Source organism: Hemicordylus capensis, chromosome 2, assembly GCF_027244095.1.
Source record: "Hemicordylus capensis ecotype Gifberg chromosome 2, rHemCap1.1.pri, whole genome shotgun sequence".
Classification (NCBI taxonomy): domain Eukaryota; kingdom Metazoa; phylum Chordata; class Lepidosauria; order Squamata; family Cordylidae; genus Hemicordylus; species Hemicordylus capensis.
Window position 1 is genome coordinate 168229763 of NC_069658.1, and position 22462 is coordinate 168252224.

Here is a 22462-nt window from a genome sequence, read left to right on the forward strand (position 1 = left end):
TTTAGCTTTAGGGGGGACATCACAAGACTTGGGAACAAAGGACTTGGAAACAAAGGACATCACAAGACTTGGAAAAAACTGTCCTGCTAATTGTCTCATAAACCTATATGCTTGCTATGTGCCCACTGGTTCTCCACTGTGCATGTCCATTTGATCAAAACTTTATGAAAGATTAAGCCATCTCAGTGAGACCCTTACGCTTAAGAGCTTGTGTGGCCATTGCTACAAATAGGCGGCCATACTAGCCATGAGTACGATTTGCACATGCACTGAGAAACAGATGAACAGGAAGACTGGCTCCTTTCCGAACGGAAATCTGTATGCACTTTCCTTACAAAATGAACAGAAGCAAAATGGGAGTGGCTCCTGATTCTTTCTACCAAGAGTCTTATGGCACTATAAAGATGAATAGATTTATGAGCATCAGCTTCTGGGGACTAAAGCTCACTTTTTCGGATGTGTAAAGTGTTATCCTTAGTTGGTAGGTATTATAGTCAATGAAATGTCAGAGGCTGACTGGACCTCTTGCATTTCATGGCCTTTTGGCCTCTCTTGTTTACCACTTTTTCTCAATGCCCATGTGCATTTTTGTGTATTTGCCAATTGAAGAGAAAATGCCATGCAGCTGACAAAGTGGGCTCTAGTTCACCAAAATCTTCTGCTGCAATAAATCTGTCTTGAAGGGACCATGAGACTGTTTCCTGCTTGTGCTGTAGCAGACTAACATAGCTACCTCTCTGTGATGCCACACTTTTATATGACATTTATATTTCTCACAGCAAACACACACAAAATGTGAAGATAGGCAAGCATCCCTAAGTACTCCAAGCCATATATCTTCCCAATATGGCATCTGGTAAATAAATACACAAGTATACTGAGGAACTGAAGGACCCAGACCTGTTGTTCACATTTCTCACACCCTCTCTGCCTAATCTGTCTCACAGGCAGAGGATAACCTCCATGTAGGTATGCCACCCTGAGCTACTTGGAAGATGGAGAATGCTCCAGATACTCCTTTAGTCATTCATTCAAGCTCACCCACTATGAAGGATGAGGGGGGGAAAGGCTTAGGAAAATCCACCCTTCAGAGTTCTTACCAAGATTCTGCAATAACGATTTATGCCATTGCATGCATTGGTGGTACTTCTGTCTGAATGACAGCCTGCCTTTTAGAGCGGGGGTCGGGGGAGACATGCAAAAGATCAGTACCATTTCAATACAACTTATGGATACTTTAAGTTATATATTTCCTACATGGAAATAGTTTTCATAGGCAGAAAAGTGCCTATGAAGCATGGCATGCGTATGGAGTTCATGCCGCTGATGCATGCAGCAGTGGCCCAGAAAATACGTCTGTAGCAAAATAAAAATAAATTACATCTGTAGCAAAATAAAAACACTGCATATCATGGTATGTACACAATTATTTCCATGCAGACGAAAATATAATACACAAGTAGTTACACCTTTGAAGAGTTTTCATCCAATACAGTAGATTCTGTAGATTTCATTATACAGTAGATTTCACCCAATACAATAGTTTGGAGCAGCTCATGAGAAGTCAAGGATTAGACCAGGGAAGGCAGCAAACTTTTGTTTTCTTTCTTAAAGAAGCAAGCAAGCAAATAAATAAACCAATCAAGAAGAAAAAAAGTGCGGGGGAGGGGGGAGGACAAGGTGAGTTTGTCAGGCCTAATCTTTCCTAGGGTTTGATTTCTGGCTGGCTAGAGGTTTGTTTTTGACAGGGCAGTTTCAGTTTCAGTTGTACCTAGAGAGACAGTGGGTGGGGATTAGCTGCAGATGAGTCACACAGCTTGTGGAAGGGGCCACATTCCTGAGGACGCTCAGTTTGGATGCAGGTCTTGAGAAGACAAGGATGAGACCAAGGAAACTTTGCTACCCAGGGCTTTGTGATCAGGAGCTCGCTAACAGATATCAAAGGGGTTTTGTGTGGAGTTTAGTAGGAAGGTTTGCAGGGAGACACTCAAGCGGGGCCCCTTTATCACAAAGGAAACACCTAGCATGAGAAGAATGTGAGTAATACCCCACCTTTGTAATTTTCTTGGAGGAAAGAGCTTAAAAGCTTTAACTAGCTGACAACTGCAGCTAAGCCCTAGCTTTCAGGTAAACAAGCTCTATATATTCTAAATTGCTGATAAAACTAGTTATGAAGGTAGAATCCTAGCAGAGGAAGGGATACTTCCCACTGTGTTGCATGGAGTGTTGCATGTATGACTATCTGCTTGAGGGGCAGCAGTTGTGGATATATGCAGTTGTGGATATATGTTGTGGGGCAAAAAGCTCCTGGCTCTCAGGGGAAAAGTCCATTCTCTCGAAGACAAAGTGGCTGATTAGGAGAAACTCAGAGAGGTATGTGTATGAGACCCTCAGAGATGTGGTAGAGGCATCCCACTTCCAGGTTGACAGCTCCTCAACTGTCATGGAGAATTAAGTCTCAGGGAAGGAGGACATCAGTCTGTGGTAGAGCAGAATGCTCCCTTAGAAGAGACCCCTTCAGGGTGATGCGCCTGTATCCTCTTGCACAGGGGATACTCTTCCAGGGGTTGGGGGCCTCCTAGTAGTGGGTGATTATATCATTAGGGGCATAGAGAGGTGGATTTGTGACCCGCATGTAGACCACACAGTGACCTGCCTGCCTGGTGAGAAGGCCGTGGATGTCATGCGGTGTCTAGATAGACTGTAAGGCAGTTCTGGGAAGGAGTCAGCTGTCATGGTGCACGTCAGCACCAATGATGTTGGGAAATGTAGTCGGGATGTCCTGGAAGCCAAATTTAGGCTGCCAGGTAGTATACTGAAATCCAGGACCCCCAGGGTGGCATTCTCTGAAGTGCTATCTGTTCCATGCACAGGGCCAGCAAGTCAGACAGAGCTGAGGGGTCTCAATGCATGAATGAGACGGTGGTGCCAGGAGGTGTGTTTTACATGTGTGGGGCACTGGGATAAATTTTGGGGTGAGCAAGGTCTGTACAAAAGGGATGGGTTTCACTTGAACCAGGATGGAACTAGACTGCTGGCACTTAAAACCAAGAAGGTTGCAGAGTGGTGCCCAGGACCTGGTGCGAGATGTCAGAGTTGTAGAACCACTGGGAAACAGAGTCCATAGTGTGATCCAATTCAGCTTATATGTGAATGAAGCATTCACATTGAGGGCGTGAAAGTGATTATTAAGGAGGATAAGGAGACTGCAGAGAAGCTGAATGAATTCTTTGCATCTGTCTTCACAGTGGAGGATACTGACCATATACCCACTCTGTAACCTAGCTTCTCAGGCTTGGAGGCTGAAGAACTGGGGCAGTTTGGGGTGATGGGGAGAGAATGTTATAAATGGTCTTGAAAAACTAACAATTAACAAATGACCAGGGCCAGGTGGCATCCACCCAAGAGTTCTGAAGAAATTCAAACGTGAAATTGCTAATCTCCTTTTAAAAAATAATGTAACTTTCCCTACAGTCAGGCTTTGTACCAGAGATCTGGAAAGTAGCTACTGTAACTCCAGTTTTCAAAAAGGGATCCAGGGGGGATCCGGGAAACTACAGGCTGGTTAGTTTAACTTCTGTGCCGGATAAATTGATGGAAAGCATACTTAAGGACAAAATTGTTAAATATATAGAACAAGCCTCGCTGAAGGTGAACCAGCATGGCTTCTGCAAGGGAAAGTCTTGCCTCACTAACCCTTTTGAGAGTGTCAACAGACATGTGGATAAAAGGGATCTGGCTGACACTGTATACTTGGACTTCCAAAAAGCTTTTGACAGAGTTCCCCACCAAAGGCTCTTGAGTAAACTTAGCAGTCATGATAAGGGGACAGGTTCAATTGTGGGCAGGAAACAGAAGGTAGGAATAAATGGACAGTTTTCACAATGGAGGGAAGTAAGAAGTGGGGTCCCCTGGGGATCTGTACTGGGACCAGTGCTCTTTAACTTGTTTGTAAATCATTTAGAAATTGGGGGGCCAGCAAGGTGGTCAAATATGCAGATGACACTAAACTATTTAGGGTAGTGAAATTCAAAACAGATTGTGAAGAGCTCCAAAAAGATCTCTCCAAACTGGGGGAGTTGCCCACTCACAAAATGGCAAATGCAGTACAATAAACAAGTGTAAAGTGATGCATATTGGGGCAAAAAATCCCAACTTCATATATACACTGATGGGGTCCTAACTGCCAGTAACTGACCAGAATATAGATCTTGAGGTCATGGTGGGCAACTTGTTGAAAGTGTTGACTCAATGTATGGCAGCTGTGAAAAAGGCAAATTCCATGGGATCGTTAGAAAGGGGATTGAAAATAAAAATGCTAATATTATAATGCCCTTATACAAATCTATGGTGTGGCCACATTTGGAGTACTGTGTGTAGTTCTGGCCACCATATCTTAAAAAGGATACCATACTGGGAAAGGTGCAGAAGTGAGCAACCAAGATGATCAGAGCCTGGAGCACTTTTCTTATCAGGCAAAGCTCCACTATGGGGAGACATGATAGAGGTGTATAAAATTATGTATGGAGTAGAGGGAGTGGACAGAGAGAACATTTTCTCCCTCTCTCACAACACTAGAGCCAGGCGTCATCCCATGAAACTGATGGCCATGAATATTAGGACCAATAAAAAGAAGTTCTTTTTCACACAGCGCATAATTAATCTATGGAGTTCTCTGCCAAGGGATGTGGTGATGGCCAGTTGCAGGGGAACAACAGCAAGAGAGAGGGCATGCCCTCACCTTTTGCCTGTGGTGGGCTTCTCAGGGGCATCTTGTGGGCCACTTGTGTGAGACAAGATGCTGGACTAGATAGGCCTAGGGCTGGATCCAACAGGGCTGTTCATATGTTAACAGTAAGAGCAGCATATCATTTCCATTTGGAGAGCAAAGGACTACATGTCCCTGCTGATACCCTGGAGGAAAAAAGAACCACAGTTGAGCCCTGCCTGTCCCTACAGCACTGCTTGTGGGGGAAGGAAGACCTCTGGCATCTCTCTGGTTTCTTCTGGCTGACTGTTGTAAGGGGAATTGAGTAGCTCTGTCACAAACTATAATACAGGTCTATTTACTACAAATGCACTTTTCAATATTAACCAGTCTTCTTTCTTTATCCCATCCTGCTCATCTCACTTTTTCTTTTCTTTCAACTTTTAGTCATCTTCACCTATCTCTTCTCCTTGATATTTTCCTTCTTTTCTTCTCCCAAAGGCAGAAATGAAAGGCAGAAAAGAAATATACTGAAGAATCGAGAGGGTTTTAAAGAAAACAACGACTGGATTGAAGTTTTGAAGTTAGATGGGGAGAGAGGGGGAGAGGGAGAGAGAGAGAGATTAAAAATGTAAGAGGGACAGAGGACAAAAAGAGCAATAGAAAGATGGGAAAAGACAGAACTGAGAACAGATTAAACACAGAGAACCAGCCTCTGAGCGGTCTCACTGGCAGACATTGAAGGGCAAGAACATAGGGGAGGGGAGGAGATCGAGGGAGTGGGGAAAAGAGAAAGTATAGAAGGCAAACACCGGAGTGGAAGAACAAGTAACAGGAATTCCTTGCTCCTCCACAGAGCCTAGATCATTTTAGTCACACTTCCTTGTTCCTAGCCTCCAGCTCTGTCTCCAATTTTCATCTCCTTCACTCTTCTCAAACTTTTTAAAAAACACTTTCTGCTGTCACCCTTTGACTATGTTGGTCCCTCCACCTGATTGGACTTTCTGGATCCAACAACATTCTACAAGGAATGCATGGGAGCCACTGGCCCAAATCTCCTCTCCCCACATCTGGCTGCCAATATCTGGTTTAAAAAGATGCCTGGTGTGATCTCGTTTCCCGCTTTTATTGACAGCTCCTCTCAGCAGTCTGAATCTCATTAGTCCTACTAGTTCTTTAAGTTCTTAATAACACTACCCTGCAGATGACATTCAGCTCTTTCTCTTTCTGTTCTTTCTAATACCATCTCTTCTACCATTCCACCATATTATGGAAACAGAACTCCATGTCTTTCATCCTCAGTTCTCCCTGTTGCTCTTTTTTTTTCCTTCTTCCCATCAATATTCTCATCCTCCACTCTTCTCTTCAGGCTTGCAGTGGGGAATTTTTTTTTATTTTTCTTTCTGTATCTACACTGATCTTCAAGCTAAATACTCTTATTTCTTTCTTTTCAATATTATTAAAACCTGTTTTTCTACACTGAATCATGTAAAACTTTAACTCAAGTTTTCATATTCATGTGTATTGCAATATTTTATTCTGTGATCTTTCTGCCTCACATTTTGAGCTTCTCATCTCTGTCCTTAATTCTTCCACCCATCTTATTTATCTTGTATACTGGTCTGACTGTAGCCCTAATCACACATTAGGTGCAATGCACATGCAATCTGAATAGCATATACCAAGACAGAGCTGGGCTCCACACAACGTCTGAATAGTTATTCAACGTCTGAATAACTAATATAGTTATTCAGACACATTCAACTGTCTGAGTTGGTCTTGTGGTGGCAAGCATGACCTGTCACCTAAGCTAAGCAGGGTCTCCCCTGGTTGCATATGAATGGGAGACTAGAAATGTGAACACTGTAAGGTACTGAAGGTTCCAAGTTCCCTCCCTGGCATCTCCCAAGATAGGGCTGAGAGAGATGCCTGCAACCTTGAAGAAGCCACTGCCAGTCTGTGCAGACAATAGAGCTAGATGGACCAAGGGTCTGACTCAGTATATGGTAGCTTTCTATGTAACTATGTACAGTAGTATACTTCCTAACTGTTCCCTGGGTTTTAGGGAGCCTGTAGCTAGATCCGATTTTAAAATGTAGTCACTGGCACAACATGTACATGTGTACAGACACCTGTATCCATGGACAACATAATGTTTGGATAGGGTTGATGCCTCTACTCTTTGCTTCTCTCTTCCCATTTCACATCAGTACAAGTTGCTTCTTCTTACCATGGACTTGGATTTCTCTTTGTCACTATCTCTACTTTTCACATTGCACGTATTCCAATACGTAGCAGGCAAAAATGTTAGGACTGATTCAAATGTCGCATGGAACCTTGGCTAAAGCTGGGCTCCACACAACGTCTCTAAGCTTTGGGCATGCACACACACTCTTCCCATCTTTGTGCAAGCATCCACTTTCTAAGTTCTTGGGGGGGAAATAGTTGTGACATCCAAACTGACCAATCTTGGTTTGAAGCCTCCTTGCTTCAAACATGCCAGGATCTGTAATTTAATTCACACCTTAGGTTCAAGCAAGTAGACTAGAGTAAGCCAAGACTGGTCGGTTTGAACATCACAAGCAATCTTGGTTTATTTTAATCTAGTTAGGAAGTGGACACTTGCACAAGGATGGGAAGGGTAAAGCACATGCACCTGAGGCTCAAGGATGTCTCATGGAGCCTGGCTTTAACCAAGGTTCCATATGACATCTGAAATGGTCCATAGTTTTGCAGCTGTCCTCCTACTGCGGGGTTTACATGTCCCCAGGTTCAACTCTGCCGACTGACAGGGCTATCAGTGTGTGAACAACAGCCCCCCAAACAGCTTCTATAAGGGACCTCATTTTTCAAAGCGCATGCTCAAGCCATTGCTCTTGAGCAACTTCCATTTGAATTATAATACTAGACAATTCTACAGTGCACTTCACTTACATTATCTCAGTCATTCTTACAATGGCTCTTTGACACAGGCCAGTATTATCCCCACATTGGGGGCAGGGCACAGCAGGGAAGCAGCTTGTCTGTGATCACCTTGTGAGATTGGGGCTGAGGATAGATAGACAGACAGATATGAAATCTATACACATAAATAATGGTGCATTCCAGTTCCTAAGGGCAGAAGCCATCAGACAGATGTCTCAATTGTAGAGATTATTGTAAAATCATGTCAATGGGGCTTGCAAGGGAGATGCTCTCTGAATACTTTTGGACAACTGATTTTTGTGAGTGCGTGCTCAACCTCATACAAAGACCAACATTTTTAAAAAATAGGAAAAACCAGCTTTATTTTATAATTTTATTTATATGCAAAACAGCGCACCATTCATGAGAGATATGAAAACCGCTTCTGATAGAAACCAGATTTCTCTATTGTCACTACAAAATATTGCCTTATACAAAGCAACACACAGACCAAAAAACCCTGAAAAAGACTAAAATCTTTGGATAACAGATGTGTTCTTTCTCTCTCTCTCTCTCTCCCCCTAAAACACACTTATTGTTTTAAGAGATTCACAGCAAAAGAGCATGAAACATTTTCTGGTTGTAAATTTTTTTGGTTGTCAAAAAGGAAAGTAGTCCTGTTTTTCCTTAAAAAGAAAAAAAATCTGTAAAAAACCACACATATACACACACTCACAAACAGACAGAGAAACAAAAACTACTTCCCTTGGAAATGGTTTGCAAAATACTTTTCAGACAGAACTACAGGTCAGAATAACAACACATTAAAAAAACTTCAAGTGAAGTGCTAATATTTCATTTCCACACACAAAATAAAGAAACATTCTCGAGGACGAAATCTGAATATATAAAATACGCTTAGAAACAGGGAAGAAGTGCAATAAAACCAGAGCAAAATGAAACCCACAATCTGGTTCCCAACAAACACTTCCAAGTCGGACAATTATTCCACAGAAGAAAATGTAAACACTTGACTAGTGAAAAACCAGTTGGCACAAAGTCTTCAACGCAAAATCTTCACCACTCTCAAAATTAAAAAATAATCTTGGGAGGAAAAAATAGTCTACTTTTCCTAACTTAAATTAAAAAATAAATAGTTATTTTGAACTGCACTCCTGGGTCACACGTTTAAGGTCACAAGTACATGAGATTATTTTATTTTATTTTAAGTTTTGGGATATAGAAGAAGGGGCACTTGACAGTCCGATCTTTAAAAAGCAAAGCAAAGAAGAATCCCACCTTCTACAAAGGGTGTTTCCTCTTTGAGGCGGCCCGACAGCTTCGGCGGGGTGTAGGCGAGGGAGGGGGAACTGCTGCCTCCTCTATTCCATTTCAAGCTTCTTATTTTGGGCCCGATTCAGGAAAGCCCTTTAAGGCACGAGCTTAAAGCCAAGGAATCTCCCGCCAAGCTTCCGTCGGGTTCTTAAATACTTTGCTGAATGGGACCCTCCCGCGGGGAATATTTGGGGGGTGGGTTGGGGACTTGCGATCAAGGGGACGAGACTGGCTAAGGCTGCCCACCCTACGCTACGAGGAAGAAGGCAGCCTCACTCACTGGGCGTGGCGGGCTGCAGCGCTGCGGCCAGGCAAAGAGTGTGGTGGTCCCAAGCCACGCAGGCCAGGCAGCACCGGGGGCGCCGCGGAGAGGCCCCGGAGCCCGGTTGGGTCCCGTCCTCCCCGCTACCTTCCCCCGGGGCCTCGGCCGCCCCCCTGCCAACCTTCCTCCTGTCCCGGGGGGAAGGGCCTGCCCTAGACGTCGAGGACATGGTTGAGATAGGAGATGTAGCAGATGGCCAGGCGCAGGATCTCGATCTTGGAGAGCTTCTTGTCCGGCGGCAGCGTGGGCAGGAGCTTGCGCAGCTCGGCGAAGGCCAGGTTGAAGGCCTCGACGCGGATGCGCTCCCGCGTGGCGTGCGCCGAGCGGTACTTAGCCGTGGCCCGACGCCGACGCCGCTTCTCTTCGCGGCTGAGCGGCTGCTGCGGGTGCGGCGCCGGGCGACCTCCTCCTCCGCCCCCTCCCGCGCCGTCGCCGTCGGGCGCCTCTAAGTCCGAGGCGCAGCAGCTCCGCAGCCCCTTGGCCTCCAGAGACTCCGGATCCGACGGCGCCGACGACGGATGGTCCGAGTCCGCCGCCTGGTCCGGGCTGAGCATCATCTGCCGGGAGGGGGAGCAAAAGAAGGCACCGTCAGAAAGCGCCGCCAAGACCCGCCAGCAGCCCAATCTCTCCCCTCACCCTGGGCGTCCCCTTCGCCGAGGGGGCGGGGATTGGTGGGGCGGGGAAGCGCCAGCAGGCCTGCGCGGGCGCCAAGCGTAGCTGCTCACTTTCGAACCGGAGTGACTCCGTTTCCGCCGAGCGTGGCCGTCATCGCGGAATTGGACTCCTCACTCATTTTGGAACCGTCTTGGCTGCGTGGCGTGAGGTGGGGAGGGGCTATTATTACCTTGTTTCGTTACATGAAAAGGAGGACTTCCAATAAAATGTCGATGACCCCCCGACCGACCCTCAAGAACGTGGCCAAAGTAGCACTGGCGCCAAAGGTAGCCGGAGCAGGCCCGAGGAACTCGGGGCTCTCTCTGCTCTTTCTTGAGGGGTGTGTTGTGCACTTCTCATTCATGACATGGCCATTTCGAGACTGCACTCTTAGTAGTTCAAATTCAGACGTGCAGGCGCGCTCTCCATGGCAGCCCCCATGGCCATGCCCACCCCAGCCGTCAGAAAAGCCGAGCAGTACCGGCGCTGCGTCCCTGCCCGTCCCCCCCCCCCACTTATGACAGTTCTGTTATTATGGTTGCCACTGTTGTTATCCTGATAGTAGAGGCGGGGGCTGCGACACAAAAGGAATGGCTGAGGAGCTCCTGGCCGAGCGGAGCTAACCTGCGGCTTCTGGATTCGGAGCTCGCCGGCCTCAATCTCTATAGCCGCTTCGCTAATCGGGTTCCCAAAAAGGCTGTCTGCAATCACTCCCCACAGAGACCCTGTATGATCATGACTATCACTGATGCTATTATTCCACGCGAAGCACTATTGTAGTAGTCGATACCCATCTATCTGCATAAACACTACAGCAATTCAGGCAACAACTTGATTGAGGCGCGAGCAAAAATCCAGCCTTTTGCTGGAATGACGCTGGTTAAGGGGATTGGCCAAAGCGTTTCACCGACTGGAGAAAACAACATAGAACTTAAGTGGAGTATTTTGTTTGAGTCTGCTCCCTAATACGTGGTCGTTACTTATTGTTCGTATTAGTTTTATAGCATTTAGTAGCATTACTATTATCTCCGTGGGCTCTCTCAAAAAGCCAGGTGCTCTTAGACATCCCCAAATTGTCGCCGTCGTTAAATCTGAACAATAATAATCCTGTTCCCATAAACTCCGAGTCCGTTTCCACAAGTGATACTAGAACTGCACACTGTTTATGCTCATTTGCGCATGATTCTGTGAAACAGCCATGATTTGAATGTGCAGGAATCCGGTTTTGAAATCGGATGCAAGGAGGCGGTTGAAATGCAAAGAAGTGTATGGTCAACTCCGTGTATTTGTCTGCATCATAGAGTTAGAGGGAACCTTAGAGGTCTTCTAGACAAACCCCCCTGCTCAGAGTAGGAAACTGCTACAGCATCCCTTGTTCACAGAGATGTAAAGCTGTGATCATCACTTCTCTGTGTACAGATTTTCATCTCCCTGTAGAGCAGTCACCTTTGCTGACTATTGACACATCTAGACTACAAACTTAACCTAGTTTGAAACCAGTTCCATTGTCAAGGTTTTCCCCCACCCCCGAAGAAGCCTGGGAATATTTGTTTTCTAAGAGAGTCGACCATTCTAAGTCTTTTAGGAGAGATCCCTTGCCCTTCCAGAGCATTCTACGCACTTCCCACCTTAGTTCCTTGGTTGAAAGCCATGACGATCAAACTGGTTTGAAGCAGGTTTAAATGTATAATGTAGACATGCCCTATGAGGGCACCAGAACTTCGACCTAGCCCGGAAAGCCTTCCTCGCCTGCACTACCTGAAGGAAATGTTACTTGCCAACCTTAGCCACGAATCATGGGATTTTTATAGCGATTTTCAAGTCTCTGGTGAAAACGTCCTGAGTGACAAGGATCTGACAAGCCACAGCTTTGATGTAATGTTTCTCCTATCGCGGGGAGGCACTGCCAGTCATGAGTCCATAGATAGATAGATAGATAGATAATCAGCAAATGAGAGCTCCGTTTCTCCTCTCTGCTTGAGCAGCGAGGTGTCCCTCTTGCTTGACAGGGTCTTCCTCGCGAACGGGCCCAGGGCTGGGACACAGGGAAGGAAGGGATCATGTACCTCACCTTAAAATGGATGTCAACATGTTGCAAGGACGGCCAGGGAGCTCCTTCAGACTCTGCGCGCCTCGCCCCCGCCCTGGCCACCCTTGAGAGGAGTTTTCTTAGCAAGGAAATGGAACCGATCGCCATGCCTGGCTTGGCCGGACAGGAGCAAGCAGTGGAGACCAGTGTGGGAGAGACCCCCACCCCCAGCCCGCGCGCGCCCTCTCCTAGGGCCCGAAGACTCCTCGGCTGCTTCTTTTCCAAAGAGGGCCGCTTTCCCACGCACATTCCCTTTCCGATCCAATCTTGCCAGACTGGTTGGCTCAACTCAAGATATTCTTGGGTTTGCAGGATTTGTTGCAAAGAGAGGGAGGGTCCCTAAATGTCCTTCGTCCCCTTTCCCACCCTAACACATCATTTGAAGAAGACGCTCCTTTCAAAAGCAAATTGAATCATATCTCCTTGCAGCCTCCCAGGGCACCATCTGTCAGGAAGACAGCAACACCGACCGGGAGGAACTTCCAGGGACACGCCAGCAGCGTATCATAAAACAATACAGCAGGCAACGAGAGGATAACCTTGCGTGGCTGGGCGGTGGGGAGCTGAGGGGCTCAGGAAGGGGCAGGCAGTGGGGCGACGGGCAAGAAAACAGCCCAGTCCGAGATCGTATTTGGGATCAATGGCCGGGGCCGGGGTGTGTGTGATGATAGGAAACTGATGATAGGAAACAGGAGAGGCGAAATAGTTTGTTAAAATAAATTTAAAAAATAAAATAATAAATAAATAAATAAATAAATAAATAAATAAATAAATACGGTTAAGGCCTTACAAATAGAAGCATTTTCGTTTAAGGCAAACTCTATCGAATCTAAAATAAAGATCTTTTCCGCTGTGTTGTTTCGTTTCAATTCACACGAATTAAAAACGATTCTAAAGCTGTCAAAGGTTGAGCGATCTTAACAATCGAGCGGAGAAAAACCGACTAAAGCTACAACTTATTTGGAAACAACGAGAGAGTAGTTCAAGCGTCCCCGGTTGGAAGGTATCAAGGCGGAAAGCGGGGAGGCGGCATGTTTCCCCCCGAAGTTGCTACCTATTTTAAAAGAAAAAATATTTTTGTGATAATAATGGTTAAAGCAACAATCTAGAAATCATATCCCTCTAGGCAATTGTCTGGAAGGAAAATTTTCCAGTCGAAACGAAAACTAGAAGATTTGTTTTGGAATAACATTTACAGGAGGGAATCCAGTTGGAATGTTCATCTGCACCTCAAAATTCGAATTTAGAACGTTGTGGAACATGGTTGGGGGCGTAGGTTCTCCTAGGGAAGCCTGCTTTGTTTGATTCTTGACTTGGAAGTAAGTCCCTTTGATTTCAGTGGAATTTACTTTCAAGTTCAGTCTGCTTGGGTTCGCGGCCAGCGGATGTTGCTGCCTTCTCTGGCTGTAGGCTATCAGACCTCTTTATAGACTTGTTATATACACATGCACACATATGCGCGCACACGCACACACACACGATCCCGGCCGCCTAAATAAGTCATTGTTATGTTTTGTATTTCAAAGTGCAACGCTGCCCATCTCACCTGTACATGGTAACATTTTAAAGGAATTTACCTTGCGAGAGTCTCTGCAACAATCTTTCTTTAAATGCCTCCGATCCCTTCTGCGGCTCAAATAAAATTCCAGAAGGGGAACATCTTAGTCTTAAAAAATAGAATAACAAAAAGGGAAGAGAGAGGGGAAAAGACAGATCCACATATAAGAAATGATTTTTTTGTGTGGGGGGAAAAAATCCTATCCCTAGAAGTAGATGTGAGTCGCTTTCATACCCTCGTAGGTCGAATAATGGAGGAGGGCACCATAATTGTCAATAAACAACGTACTTCTAGAAAAAAAATATAATATATTAGAAAAACATTCTCCTATCATTTCCCCCCAGGAAAAAAAAAAAGCCCTGTAGGTCTGTATAATATATCACACTTATTTGTGCTGATGTTTTAAAATGATGCTGGAAATCCTCCTCCTCCTCCTCCTCCTCCTGCCAGATCTCGACAAATAACAAAAGAGATGGAGCGATAAAGGACGGTCGAGATGAGGAGGAAGATTCGGGTCCTTCGGCTGGCAGGGCAAATCAATACAGGATGCTGGAACTCTTCAGGCCGGGAAGGACTCAGGCCTCGGATCCGCTCTCACTCAGGAGTCAGATCGCTTTTGCGCGGCGATGAAAGGCTTTTGTTTAGACGACGCCTCCTCCGCTCGCCTTTCTTGCGGGCTGTGTCCGCGACCCTGCAAGGGCGCTTCTCTGATCCTCTGGTCTCTTTGGGGGAGGGAAGAAGAAGCCGCCACGGCTTTCAGCGGCTCCTGACTTCTTTTTGCGGCCCATTAAGATCCGATCCGCATCTCCCAACACCTCTTGAAGGCAACAAGCAAGCAAGGGCCTGAGGAGGCTGTTTGAGGCTGTTGGGCCTCTCCGAGCGGCCGAGGGAAAAACCCGGGGGGTGAGCGGCGCGAGTGGGCCTTGGGGGAGCAGGAGATACCACTGGATTCCCTCCTGGTTCCAGTGGGTTATCCTGGAGAAGCGGCGAGATATAAAGGCGCAGGAGAGCGCCGGGGAGGGGGCGGCCGCGGCAGCAGCATGTCTCTCTCCCCCCCCCCCACCCAGTTGCTACCCAATAGGCGATCCCATTGGACGGCAAGATGCGAGATGCGAGTCGCTTAATTGGACTTGACATCTGTCACCGTGTGGGAGTTTCACAGCCCAAATATTGTCAGCAGCAGCTCAGATTCTCCCTCCATCCACACCACGGATTATTCGAGCTGGATGGAAGAGAAGGAGCCAACTCTCTAGGCCAATCCTCTCCAGCGTGCACTCACACATGCACTCTCATCAGCCATGGGTGTGACATCGGTGGAGCAGAGGACTCCCATATGTGAACTCGTGGCCACCACAGACAGCACTTGCACATCCTCGCTAATGTCAGGCTTGCTTGCTCTATTTTGTTTTGCTAGAATCCCTGCAGTGTTCAATGTACAAAGCAAGAGTGCACACAGGTGGCCTCTTAACAGTCAAAGGGTGCAACTAGTCTCTCTGTGTTAAGGGATCCCAGTTTTAAGCCTTTGCTTAAAAGCATACAAGTGCCTTGCTGGGTCAGACCAAGATCTAAACCCAGCATCATTATTAGCAAGAATCCTGGCAGTCAGCAGGCGTTAAAAGTTAGCCAGGTATCCACTAGTGGACCACAGGCTACTTTCTGTCCATTCCTGACCTCATGCACCACAGTTTTTTTGAGTGGAAGCTGCTCACACAATTCTCTTCCAGGCACTGAGGGATAAGCCAGAAAAAAGTGATGGGTATGTGCAACTTCACACATATTCAGTCCCATCAGAGCTTCCCAAGAAGGCATGGTATGACGAGACCCATGACTCCAAAGAGACCCATGTAGGGGTGACTCCAGATCTGCAGGAAAACAATGGCCCCTGAGAATAACCAAAGTAACAGGCTTCCATCAGGCCCTACACTGGACAGGCAGGAATAGTGGAGTGACAAAGCAGGAGCCCCTTGACCAAAGGCAGCAGGATCCATTCACTCTGGAAGGAAATACTGCATCCCAGGCTTAAACCTGTAGCAGTCTATCTGTATCTGCCAACAGTGCAAATTGTTATTGAAATCTGATTTCCAAGACAGCATTTTTAGTCACTCTCTAGAGACACAAATCTGATTGATGATGTTATTCTCAGCACATGATATTGGCAGCATCTGCTTTTGCATGATGTGGAGCGTATTTTCCTTGTGTTTTAAGTTAAGACACACACCGTTTGTCAGCTTCACAGCATAAGGTTCTCCCTTGTATTTGCCTGTTCCTAACTTGCAATGAGATTTGGATGTGTTCTTGGATTTGGCCACGCAAACTGTGCAGTCCGAGCGTATGGATGTCTGCACGGAAATAAGTCCCACTGACTGAATAGGATTTGCTTCCAAGTAAATGTTTCTTGGACAGCTGCCGGAGACAATAAAGAGCAAAGTGCTCTTTGTCTTACCTGTGCAACCCATTTTAGTTGCTCTGGGCCTGCTTTCCTCTGATGTTTCCCCCCTAGACTCCCCTAAAAAGTCTTTATAAGAAATACTGTAATGTTTAACAACTGCTCTTAAATATGGATGTGTTTCTTTTAACTGGAGACAGCTGTTTAGATTTCAATTAAAGTGTGCATGTTGCACTCAGGACCATCTTAACAAAACAGAATGACTTTTAAAAACTTGGACAAGTTCCAACATTCCCCCAGAATGTTGGGGGCAATATGCTAAAATCATTGTAAACCGCTTAGAGAGCTCCGGCTATAGAGCGGTATATAAATGTAAGTGCTATTGCTATTGCGATTAATGTCTGTGGATAAGGGACTCACTCATTGGAGGTGGGGGGGGGAATAAAAATGGACAAAGTACATCCATATTCTCATATCCAGCATGGTGTAGTGGTTAGAGTGCTGGCCTAGGACCGGGAAGACCCGGAATCAAATCCCCATTCAGCCATGAGACTTGCTGGGTGACTCTGGGCCAGTCACTTCTCTCTCAGCCTAACCTACTTCACAGGGTTGTTGTGAAAGAGAAACTTAAGTATGCCGTACACTGCTCTGGGCTCCTTGGAGGAAGAGCAGGATATAAAATGTAATAATAATAATAATAATAATAATAATAATAATAATAATAATATCCTGATGATGAACTGCATGGCTTTTGGCTTAAACACCTAACAAGCCTTCATAAACAACTATCAAAACAGTTCAATCACATTTTGCAAGGAGGTGATATTGAACAGTAGCTAACAACTGGGAAAACTCATCTCATCATGAAAGACCCAGCAAAAGGTGCAGTTCCAAGTAATTATAGACCGATAACCTCCCTGCCAACCATGTTCAAATTATTAACTGGAATAATAGCAGATGAAGTGATGCAACACTTATTAACTAACAAACAGCTTCCAGTTGAACAGAAAGGAAATTGTCCGAACACCAGAGGCACAAAAGACCAGCTGCTGATTGACAAAATGATTTTAGAAAACTGCAAGAGAAGAAAAACCAATCTACGTGTTGCATGGATTGATGACAAGAAAGCCTTCGATTCATTGCCTTACACATGGATACTAAAATGTTTAGAAACAACTGGTGTCAGCAAAAACATTCAGATATTTATTAAAAAAGCAATGAGCATGTGGAGTACACAGTTAACAATCAATGGTGAGACACTTGGACAGGTTATCATTAGAAGAGGCATTTTCCAAGGGGACTCACTATCCCCACTGTTGTTTGTAATCACCATGACCCCGCTTTCACAAATACTAAACAAAATAGGCCTCGGATACCAAACATCTAAAACATCAAGTAAAATCAACCATCTGCTGTACATGGACGATTTGAAGTTGTATGGAAAGTCCCAGTCAGAAATCGAATCACTGCTAAACACCATCCATATATTCAGTAGCAATATAGCAATGGAGTTTGGACTAGACAAGTGTGCTGCATTAATAATGAACAGAGGGAAAATAACAAAAACAGAAGGAACAGAACTGCCCAATGGAAGCAAGATCAAGAACCTGGAGGAGAAAGAACATTACAAATACTTGGGCATTCTCCAGGCTGATAACATCGCACACACTGAAGTTAAAAGAAAAATAGGAAGTGAATACATCAGGAGAGTTAGAAAAATCCTCAAGTCCAAACTCAATGGCGGGAACACCATACAAGCCATAAACACCTGGGCTATACCTGTTATCAGATACACTGCAGGAATAATAGACTGGACCCAGGCAGAGCTAGAGACGCTAGATCGTAAGACCAGGAAAATCATGACCATCAATCATGCTCTGCACCCCTGCAGTGATGTAGATAGGCTATACCTCCCTCGCAGCTCAGGTGGAAGAGGAATGCTGTAAGTCCATCAAACAGTAGAGGAGGAGAAAAGAGGCCTTGAAGAATATATCAAGGACAGTGAAGAAGATGCACTTCAAATGGTCAATAATGCAAAACTATTCAACACCAATGAAACAAAACAGGCCTACAAGAAAGAACAGAGCAGAAAAATGAGCAGAAAAATGGAAAAATAAACCACTGCATGGTCAATATTCGCACAATATAAGTGGAAAATCAGACATCACCAAGACCTGGCAATGGCTTAAGAATGGCAACTTGAAGAAAGAAACAGAGGGTTTAATACTGGCTGCACAAGAACAGGCACTAAGAACAAATGCAATAAGAGCACAAGTCGAAAAATCCACAATGAAGAGCAAGTGCCGCCTTTGTAAAGAAGCAGATGAAACAGTGGACCACCTAATCAGCTGTTGTAAAAAGAGTGCACAGACTGACTACAAACAAAGGCATGACAAGGGAGCAGGGATGATACACTGGAACATCTGCAAAAAAAATACAAGCTACCTGTAGCCAAAAATTGGTGGGACCATCAAATTGAAAAAGTTGAAGAAAATGATGATGTAAAAATATTATGGGACTTCCGACTACAAACAGACAAACATCTGCCACACAATACACCAGATATAACTGTAGTCGAGAAGAAAGAAAAACAAGTCAAAATAATCGACATAGCAATACCAGGGGATAGCAGAATAGAAGAAAAAGAAATAGAAAAAATCACCAAATACAAAGATCTACAAATTGAAATTGAAAGGCTGTGGCAGAAAAAGACCAAAATAATCCCAGTGGTAACTGGGTGCAGTTCCAAAAGACCTTGAAGAGCACCTCAACACCATAGGGGCCACAGAAATCACCATCAGCCAATTACAAAAAGCAGCTTTACTGGGAACAGCCTATATTCTGCGACGATATCTATAACAACAGCAACAACATTGACAATAAAATTCTGGCATCCCAGGTCCTTGGGAAGGACTCGATGTGTGGATAAAACAAACCAGTCAATAACACCTGTCTGACTGTGTAAAAATAATAATAATATCCTAACATGAAATCTAGAACACTCATAGTCCAAGATATGCTGAAGAGCACTTGGGGAAAAAGATAATGGAATGGTACTCTCTCTCTTTTAAAAGAGACTGTGTTGCATATATACCAAAATGGTCAAAAGTATTTGCGCCCTAGTTAGACGACACTTGATATACACATATTCCAAGATCTAAAGAAGGGAAATGTTTATATTGCCCTCTGCTAACTGAGCAAAGACTAAGAGGCACCTTTTAAAAGTGGTGATACTCATTATTATTATTATTATTGTGAGCCCTCTGGGAACAGGGAGCCATTTTGTTTGTTTGTTTGTTTGTTTGTTTGTATACCACTTTGGGAACTTTTGTTGAAAAGTGGTATATAAATATTTGTCATATTTGTATTCGTATTATATAAGAGTAAAAACTCAGGATATGAAACATAATACAGGGAGATGTATGGAAGAGTGGAGCTCCTCAAGGATACATCTCAGCCCCATGCTCTCTTTAACATCTGCATTAAACCACTGAGAGACTTGGAGTGCAGTGCTCTGTGTGCAGGTGACACCCACCTCTGCCTCTTGCTTTCATCCAGTTTCAGGGAAGCGATGGAGATCCTGAATTGGTGTCCCTAATGGGCTGCATGATGTAGGCAAACAAACCGAAGCAAGCCAGACAACATGGAAGTGCTTGGGGGCAGCAGGATCTAGGACTGGTGACCACACCTTCTGGATGGGCTAGCGCTCTCTCTGAAAGATCAGGCTCACCACTTGGGAAGGCTCCTGGATCCAGCCTTGCTCTTCCTGGATGATAGCTATGATCATGGGTGCGTGGCTTCAGTTTGTGCACCACATGCCTCGGCCACATCGTATTATATAAACTACACCAATACACTCTCCAGACACTCAGGGCTGGAAACTGCAAATGGTACAAAATGCTGCTGCCCGGCTGCTGGGGTTGAGGGTGGGGTCTGTTATTTGGAACATTTGACTTCACACTGAGAGATCTACATTGAGATCTGCACTGGCTCCCAATCTGTTTCTGAGCTCAATTCAAGGTGCTGGTTATCACCTTTAACGTCTAAAAGTGGTTTGAGTCTGGAATATTTGAAGCACCATCTGCTTCTACAGGTTCCTGCCTGGATCAGCCGGAGAGGCTCTGCTCTGTATCCCTCCTCTGTCTGAAATGCAGGCCATAGGTACACCAGATAGGGCCTTCTCAGTTGTGGCACCCAGGCTCTGGAAATTTACTCAGAAGGAGGCCCATCAAGCCTCTTCTCTTGTGGCAGAGTATTGTGAAGACCACCATGTTTAGGCTGTCCTTCCATATGGGTTAGTTGTGTCACCAAATGCTGGATTTTATTGTGATGTTCTTTGAGATGTCTCTGTGCTGCTTTGTATGAGATTGTTGTTTTAAGATTGTGGGTTTTTGCTTTTGCTTTAAAGCGTATGCTGCTTTCAGGCCTTTGCCCCCAAAGCAGCAAATGCATTAAAAAATAAAATAAAATAAAATAATTAATGCAATGTTGGACTGAGAGTACTGTTCCTCCCCTGAATAAGCCTTGGTAGAATTTCCAGTAGCAGTCAGGAACATGACTCTCTGTTCAGAATACAAAGCTGTGTCGATGAGCAGTACATTAATACTTCTAGAAATGTTGCTTATATTTGAATTGTCTTGAAATATGGGAATGAATGGGATACAATCCTAACAAAACTGACTACTTAATGAATAACTTAAAATCATGATATCTTAGATGGAAAAAACATAACTTGAAACCCAAATCTACCTGCATCCTAATACAGCAAGGAAAACTACTTTTAGAGATTTTACCTTGGTGAGAAGACAGGAGCAGAACCATGGGAGCCAGGGAAAATTATGCCAGGCAAAAGAATAATAATGTGAGAATCCATCCCACATATATGCAATGTTGAGACCCAGAAAGTGCCATTAAAATGTAACTGCTTAACAAAGGAGGAGAAGTGGGTTTGAACAGAATATGATGATGTTGATGATATCACCATGACTACTGTCTTAATAGCAGGTGTATTTGGAGTTTCAACAGCCAATGAAACATGTTGTGATGGGCATCTTGGAGATCCACAGTCAGATAACCAGCAGTCTCAGATAATTAGCATCCGGCCATGTGATTTTTCTTCTCAGAACTGTCTTCAAGAGCATCACATGCTGTTCACTCTACAGATAAGTCAAGGTGAACAGCATATGTTCTTGGCTCTGATTGTATGGTAGTCATGTATACATCTTAACAACTAGATATGCTCATGGCCCTTTCTGTCCACACTGCCCACTTACATAGAACAAGGATTCTCAAATGGTGTCATCATGAATAATAAATAATCTTATTGGGGACTATTTTAATGCAAGTTAAGCCTATTAAGGACATGTAAAAACATTAATTAAATAAAAGAGGTTGTTCGAATAATATTTTTGCCTGAGAATCGACACTCCTTTTTGCTTGTATAGAAAGTTTGTTCCCTACCTGCCAAGGTACTAAGTACGCCTTTAGGAAATGTATTACTTTTTTTCCAGGACGGCACCTTTGAAGCTGCTGCTGAAAGCTTGGGTAAATTTTATTTATTTATATCTATGTAAACTGCTTTCCGGAAAAGGAAAGTGGTTTGAGAAGTCCATAATGCTTGGCCCTTGAGAAGTCTATAATGCTGGGGAAAGCTGAAGGAAAGCGAAAAAGAGGATGACCAGCAGCAAGGTGGATGGACTCGATTACTGAGAGACCTTAATGGCCAAGCTGAAGACAAATCATCCTGGAGAGAATCTATCTATGTGGTCACTAAGAGTTGACACCGACTTGGTGGCACTTAATCAATCAATCAAACAAACAAACAAACAAACAAACAAACAAACCGCTTTGGGAACTTTTATTGGAAAGCGGCATATAAATATTTGTCATATTCGTATTCGTATTCATAAATCTTTAAGCAAATAGATAACCTCACAACCACCTTGTGAGGTAGATTAGGACGAAAGATAGCCCAAAGTCACCCAGTAAGCTCTAAGCATAGCAGGGCTTTGAACTTGCCACTCCTCAGTCCAGCCACTGTGTAACACTAAACATCTTGGTTTAATAGGGTTGTTGGAAGGAAACAACAGTGATGGGGCTGGTGGCATTTTGTTCTTCGGTTGCACTCACTTGCATGGGTATCTCTTTGTTCTTGGGGAAGATGTACTGATTTTTCTGCCCTTGCTTTTCTTCCTTCTTCTTTACTTCCAGTTCTTTCTTTTTTCTTTTCGCTTTTCTGCTGTTTTCTGTGTCACCAAACCAACTGCCTCAAATGAAGGAATTATACTCTTGCCCTGTCACTGGCTAGGAGGCTAAGACTTAAAATGGACCCAAACTCACCTATTTTCCTGTGGGTATCTCAACCCAAAGGGGGGGTGGAATGCTGTCAGCTGTCCACATTTCTAATTCCAGGTGAACAAAGTCACCTGGTTACATTAGGAGCCATAGGCGGCACCCTTGCCTCTCTATGCCCCCATGGCTGGACCTCTGAGGTCATTTGAAGAAAA

General features: G+C 44.7%; 1 protein-coding gene across 4 annotated transcripts; it reads right to left on the minus strand.

The window, feature by feature from the left end:
- Positions 1-7973: 7973 nt before the first annotated feature.
- NHLH2 (nescient helix-loop-helix 2) lies at positions 7974-14619 on the minus strand. Of its 4 annotated transcripts, none has more exons than XM_053288465.1 (2): positions 13590-14619; positions 7974-9826 (listed from the first exon to the last, which is right to left on the minus strand). In XM_053288465.1, exon 2 carries the CDS (start codon positions 9824-9826, stop codon positions 9422-9424), a length of 405 nt encoding a protein of 134 aa, XP_053144440.1. In that variant the 5' UTR covers positions 13590-14619; the 3' UTR covers positions 7974-9421. The 4 variants fall into 4 exon arrangements, with proteins under 4 accessions (XP_053144440.1, XP_053144442.1, XP_053144441.1 ...); XM_053288467.1 differs by lacking the exon at positions 13590-14619 and adding an exon at positions 10548-10892; XM_053288466.1 differs by lacking the exon at positions 13590-14619 and adding an exon at positions 10114-10428.
- Positions 14620-22462: the final 7843 nt, after the last annotated feature.

Coding starts and splice junctions, on each gene's coding strand:
- NHLH2 (XM_053288465.1), bottom strand. CDS start 9,826: ATGATGCTCAGCCCGGACCAGGCGGCGGACTCGGACCATCCGTCGTCG.